The 6,766-nt window shown below is 48.8% G+C and overlaps 1 protein-coding gene across 1 annotated transcript in view; it reads left to right on the forward strand.

Annotated features, from left to right (window-relative positions):
• Positions 1-6,410, forward strand: part of hic2 (hypermethylated in cancer 2) — a 12,326-nt gene extending 5,916 nt beyond the window's left edge. The window contains exon 2 of the mRNA XM_031856738.1: positions 3,677-6,410. Within this exon, the coding sequence (XP_031712598.1) occupies positions 3,731-5,458 (1,728 nt within the window). The 5' untranslated portion in view covers positions 3,677-3,730 and the 3' untranslated portion in view covers positions 5,459-6,410. The remainder of the gene's footprint in view (positions 1-3,676) is intronic.
• Positions 6,411-6,766: the final 356 nt, after the last annotated feature.

Raw genomic sequence — 6,766 nt, forward strand, 5'->3', positions numbered from 1 at the left:
GTGTGTGTGTGTGTGTGTGTGTGTGTGTGTGTGTGTGTGTGTGTGTGCGCACTGTCTCTGTGAGTGTGCACACTCAGGGAGGCCTTTTGCTTGTGTACATTATTGGCTCCCTTCCTCTGTCTGCCTCAAACAGTCTTCACCTGCACGCCCACAGCTTGAGCACCTGCACATTTTTTTTTTTTTTTTCTTTTTTTTTTTTCTTTTTTTAATACAAAGTCACTGCTGTATATCGTTTTAATAAAGGAATCGCCATGACGGACGAGCCCAGGTAGAACATGTTTTGTATTGGTTGTTTTAGCAGGTGAGCTTTCGCGGCAGTGGGGTGTGTTTTGTTATTGCGCCACAGGACTTCACCTCACCTCTGCTCTCTTCTCCTGGCTCTCTACCACAGTGCCACAGCCCACTGCTCTCCCAGTCGCTGCATGGACTAGGACTCTGAAAAGTTCACTAACTCGCTGTTTAATCATAAACTCCTTGGGTGCAGAATGCAGTCTCAAATAGTGTAGAACCAGATCATCCAGATCGCTGATGTAACCATATTAATTCACCACCGAGGGGAACTTTGTCACGCTCCAGTTTTCGGTCTCTCGTGGTGGATCGGCACGTGGATTTTGTCATCCTGATCAGATCACTGTCAAATCGTTGTAAACACCCCTGTCCGCTAATCTCCTCATCAGCAGGCACCTGGCACAAGCCAAGGTTGAGGCAAAGCAGTGGAGTGCTGTGTTTTTTAAAATGAGGTTTGCCCTCTATCATTACACCATGGTCTGTTTTTTTGAAAAGGTTAGTACTGTAGCCAAGGTAAGCTGATCCCGTGCTTGTGCTCGAAGGGCAACGTCTACCCTGGTGCGCTGTGCGAGCCCGGAGCTGTCTTTGGTTGGTATGTGGTGCAATATTTGTTCAGCGAGTAATGTTTCTCGCGGCCCTCCTCGTCGGCTATGTTGGCATCTCTCAACCTCCCTGCCATCCTTTGCAGAGGGCTAAGAAAGGGCCAACCCTGCAGAAAATGCTGCCAACCAATTACATCATGCAAATGAACTAGTCATCCTCTATACTGGAAACCTCAGTAGTGTCACCTCACTAATGGCGCATCCATCCCTGATTTAAAATCAGCACCAGCCCTAGATGCTGTGTTGCTTATGTCTCTACAAACGGCACAGAGCGCCCGTGCACTCCCAGATGGAGAGCTGCCATGATAGCGCGGGCCTGTCCGTCTCCTGTGGTATTAAGCCTGCTTTCCTGGGCAGCACCATTGGAAGGGGAGCTGGGCCTACACGTGTCCCACCCTTGCTGCATATAGATCAGCCGTAATCCATTAGCAGCTCCCTGGAATCCAGCCGGCACAGCAGAGCACTGGAGGGGCCAGGGGGAGAGAGGGTAGATGTGTGGGGGGGGGGTGGAGAAAGGAAGGGGGGGGGGGGGGCCCTTTTTTTTTTTTTTTTTTTTTTTCTTCTTCTTCCTGAGCTAGCTTCTCCACTTAGAGCCCAGCCCCCTTTTTATGTCGGCCTGCTGGAAAAGCTTCTTGAATCCCCCCCATAAAGCCTGCAGAGGTGTGTGTGTGTGTGTGTGTGTGTGTGTGTGTGTGTGTGTGTGTGTGTTAAGGGAGAGTCTTGACTGATATATGGCTTCCTGGCTGGCATCATAGCAGAGGCCCTTCTTTGTCTAGCAGCCCTCCCCTCCGTTCAGTGCCACGCGCACCCCTGTAGCACACTCTGCAATTAACTGCAGATCTGGGTTACGTATTCCGGAATAGCTCGTTGTAATTCACGTTGGGGATGGGATGTGTCTGCATGCCCGGTGAGGGTGGGAGAGAATGGAGAGGAGAGCAGCAGAGGAAAGATGGGGGAGGGGAGGAAGAAGAAGAAGAAGAAGACCATGAGTAGAAGTGTCAAAGCAGAGGAGGCAAGCCCAGGCCTGGACCTGAGACTAATGATCACTCCGGCTGATTGTATCAGCCAGCCTGACTGTTCCAACAGAGCCGGATTTGATACATCAGCCAGCCATCTCCAGTATACACTTCTCACCCTGTGAGAGTTATTTATCACACATCAGAGTCTTGTGTAGGGAATGTAGGGCCCGGTCAGTATACATTTAAGGCTTTGTTTAAGAATAGTGTGATGCTTATTTCAGAGGAGGTGTTTTGAGAAACCGAGCTCAGTCGTGTGTCTTTGCCCCCAGGCTTGCCACTTCGATGCTTCTAGCTGAGTTCAGGAATCAAACATGATTCTCAGCAAATCTCTAGGTTGGCACCGTTTCCAAATGGTGCATTTTCACATGTATTTACGGCTCAAGTTAAGCATTTCTCTGCATTACTGTGTAATCTCCTGTAATACAGTATACCCTGCTCTGATCAGGGGCATTAAAGTTGTGTCCATTTTCCCAGCATGCCCAGGGGTTTTAAACATGTTAAACACACCCAACTGCTCTGACTAAAGCACACTGCTACTGTTGCGTCACACCTGAGCTGTGGATCGGCTCTATGAATGTAGTGCAGTACATTTCTTTACAATGAATAGTGTTTTCAGTGTTAGACTAGAAGTAGAGCACTGTGGTCTGTAGTAGGTCATCACTATGTAGTCTAACACTGAATGAGATTCATCTGTCCTAATTCCATAAATGAGGGCCTCTCCGGAGGATCAGGTGTTGCTTTCCTTGTCTTTGAGCCGCATCCCCCCCACCCTCCTCTGCCCTTGCTCCTGTGTAGTTTTACCTGCTCAGGTGTCACCTAATCCCTCCCCCCGGCCCTGCTGTGGCACCGACCCCCACCTCTAGACAATGGGGCAGGGCTGACATTACCATGACCTAATGGAGACTAGAGTGGGCCGAGTTTCCAAAGAGGGCAACCACACCTAAAACAGAGGGGACGGGCACCTTGGAAAAGTAGTTACTTTACCCTTTGCTCTTCTCCGCCCATTTGGCTTTTGTACCAGAACAGTGGCAATGTGTATTAGAACTTGATACACATGGGGTTGCAATTTGTTTAAAAAGGAAGTTAAGAGGAAGGGAAGGGTTCCAGTTTCTCGGGTGCCGTGTGATTATGTCGCACGCTGTGCTGACAGTTTGCTAATTTCCTTGTCAGAGCTAAAAGCTTATATTGATGTATTCAATAGTCGCAACACAGTTCAATTGTTTAATGTGTCAGACTTGCCAGAAGTGTAACTGTCAACCTGTATTTAATTTTAATCCTACTGAAACTAGAAATTAAACCAAGATTGTGCAGAAAACACACTGCTTCTTTACAGTAAAGCTCTCTCGGTACAACTACCTGGTACAACACATTTCTTGGTCGATGTTTTGGGCATCTACTCTACTCGACTTGAGTGTGAAAACATTTTGTGCGATCTGTCAAAGACCACTACACTTCTTTCACTTCCTTTACTCTGGTGTGTACACGCTGTATTGAACAACTCGTCATTTATCCTAACAGTCTAAAGCTTTAGCGCAAGCCTCCGCAGACGGTGGGTTTATACTCTATGCCCTGTGCGCTGCACTTTTCTTCGAAATGCCAGAGGGGGGTACAATAAGTTTTATAAGTGAACTATTTGTGACAGTCGCGTGTATTTTGACAGCATTTTCTTGCACTCGCGCCGGCTTCACTACAGCGAGTATAAACTAAGCTTAATTCTTCACGTCTAAAATGTAAAGTTAACCACCTTTTTTCATTTCTCTCTTCCAGCTTCAGGTGGTGCTCGTGTAGGAAGAGAGAGAGAGAGACAGAAGGAAGGTGGAAATGGAACTGCCAAATCATGCCAAACAACTGCTGCTGCAACTCAACCAGCAGAGAGCCAAGGGGTTCCTCTGTGATGTTATCATCGTGGTGGAGAATGCACTCTTTCGTGCCCACAAGAACATCCTGGCTGCGAGCAGCATCTACTTCAAATCTTTGGTCCTCCACGACAACCTCATTAACCTCGACACAGAGATGGTTAACCCCTCTGTATTCAGACAAGTTCTGGACTTCATCTACACTGGGAAGCTCCTGTCCTCGGTGGACCAGAGCAGTGAGCAGAACTTCAGTGCCCTCTTAACCGCAGCCAGCTACCTCCAGCTCCATGACCTCGCTGCTCTGTGCAGAAAAAAGCTTAAGCGCAGTGGTGGGAAACCCCTGCCAGGTAAACCCTCCACTCCAGCTCCCCTTAGCCGCTTACGCCTCAACAACCAGCGCCTTTCCACTTCTACCCCTGCTGGCCCCAAAAACCACTATCCTCCGACCCCTTCCGATGCCGACCAGCCGCAGCCAGATGAAGGCCTTCGGGACAAGCTCTCAGACGACGAAATGTTTGTTGGCAGCTCTGGGAGGAATGGAAATGGGGGGAATGGCAGCAGTAACGGTAACCTCAGCAGTGGAGGAAGTGCCGGGGAGCCAGACCTTGGACTGGACCTGTCCAAGAAGAGCCCTCCCTCGGCGGGCACAGCCACTGATGCCCTCAGCCCACACAGCAACTCCCAAGAGTCCCCTCAATCTGCCTCAGTATCCACAACCAACAGTGCCTCACTGGATGACTCCTCTACCACCCTACCAGGTGTGGACAACTGTGGCTCAGAGACCACGGATCTCAACTCCTCCTCTAAAGCCTCAGAGGAAACCCAAAACCAGCCCGATGGCCCCCCGCCCCAGAAGAAATCCCGACAGGGTGCTCGCAAGAACGAATGGCCTAAGAAAGAGGCGTCAGGGTTGAAGTCTGAAGATCACGCAAGGCCCCTGGTTAATGGGGTGATTGTGGGTCCTAAAGATGGCCGCTCCTCTGACCAGGCCTTTCAATGTAAAGATGAGGAAGACGGTGGAGAGAACGGCCAGGACCACACTGACGAGAGCGGGCAAAGTGATGGAGAGAGTGCAGGGGGTCGAGGGGGAACAGGAGGGGGACACCACAGCGCCAACTACGTCTACCGGCAGGAAGGTTTTGAACCAGCGTTCGGAGACAACCTCTATGTGTGCATTCCCTGCGGTAAGGGCTTCCCCAGTTCTGAGCAGCTCAATGCCCACGTGGAGACGCACAACGAGGACGAGCTCTACATTAAAGAGGAGGGAGGGACCTTCGTGAAAGAGGAGGATGAGGAGGAGGCAGAGGACCTCTCTGCAGCCGTGGGCCCCTCCAACTTTGGCTCCGAAGCGCGTCCGTTCAAGTGCACAGTCTGCAGTAAGAGCTACAAAGACCCGGCGACGCTGAGGCAACACGAAAAGAGCCATTGGCTGACCAGGCCTTTTCCCTGCAACATCTGTGGCAAAATGTTTACCCAGAGGGGCACCATGACACGCCACATGCGCAGCCACCTCGGCCTCAAGCCGTTTGCGTGTGAAGAGTGTGGCATGCGCTTCACGCGCCAGTACCGTCTGACAGAGCACATGCGTGTCCACTCTGGGGAGAAGCCGTATGAATGCCAGCTATGCGGGGGGAAGTTTACCCAGCAGCGTAACCTCATCAGTCACCTGAGGATGCACACCTCACCTTCTTAGAAACACATCAAGCCAAAGAACTCTGGGATATAGAAAAAAAAAAAAAAAAAAAACCTCTACCTTTTTTTTCCATCTCAACAGCAAAGAAACGCACATGCACACATTCACACGCAGACACTCACAGTTCCCTTCATATGAATTCCAGTTTACGAAGCCCCGGCTTAGTGGATGATATAGCTGTTAGCCACAGTGGGCTCTTGGTGACGGTGGGAACTTGTTGATGCAAGGATCATGTCATCATTTATATCAAGCGACGTCTGCTCACCTCTCAGGAGTTCTGGAGGGACAAATTATTTCCGTCTCTCGCCAAAGTCACAAAGCCATGATGGTGTGGCACGACTTCTGGTCTGCATTGCAAGTCTGTCAAATGTGAATGTGGCTGCTGATGTAAAGTCGAGCCCCCCCTCACCTCATGCCCCTCAGCAGCCTTTCTCTCTACTACCCTTTTTGAGCTTTTCAGATTGCTCCTCAAACTGATCAACTCAAGAGTCCCCTCTGTACTCCAGTGCTATCTTGACCAAAAACCCGTGCAAACAATACTGGCAATAATTCAGCAAAAAGATTATTTTTAACCCTGACAGCTTTATATCCTTTATGTTGGTGATGGGGATCTGTGTGTGAACGGAGGGGTAACTGGGGTTGGGACCATCTCCATGCTTTAACTGAAAGTCCTGAAAGAAATGGTGGGATGACATTGGATTAAGTTTTTGTTTTACAGACCACAAATACTCAAAGTCTCTCTCTATGGCTGCTCGCAGTGATACAGGGTGGATTTTCATTGTTGTTGGTTTTGCCTGCTAGTACTCCCAGGAATGAATCCTGGTTGGAAAGACAAACCCCTTCGAGGTACTTGATTTACTTAAAGAACTTGTAATGTTTCAGTGAATGTTTAAACTGGAAAGTCTTGGGATTTTTCTTGTGGAGGGGGGTTGGGTTGGATGGGTAGTTTAAGGGGGGGGGGGGGGGGGGGGGGGGGGGGGGGGTGTAAGGAGAGGGTGTTTTAGACTGAACACTGTGTTCAGTGGGTACGTTTTATTTTTTTGTCTGTATAGCTTTCCTCCCCTCAGAAAAAAAAGTCTATTTATATAGGCTTGTGACCTCGCTACCTCTGATTACTCTTACAAACTCTATGTTAATTAGTTGAAAGTTCCTATGTAATTAATTGTAAAAAGTGTGTAGATTATGGTAAATTTTCACCTAATGCTTTAACCTGCCCATCTCTCAACACAGGTTTTTAATGCTCATAGATTTTACACATTAATATAGTTTTTTTTTTTTTTTTTTTTTTTTTTTTTTTTTTTTTTTTTT

Source organism: Anarrhichthys ocellatus, unplaced genomic scaffold, assembly GCF_004355925.1.
Source record: "Anarrhichthys ocellatus isolate YVR2014 unplaced genomic scaffold, GSC_Weel_1.0 scaffold17, whole genome shotgun sequence".
Taxonomy (NCBI): domain Eukaryota; kingdom Metazoa; phylum Chordata; class Actinopteri; order Perciformes; family Anarhichadidae; genus Anarrhichthys; species Anarrhichthys ocellatus.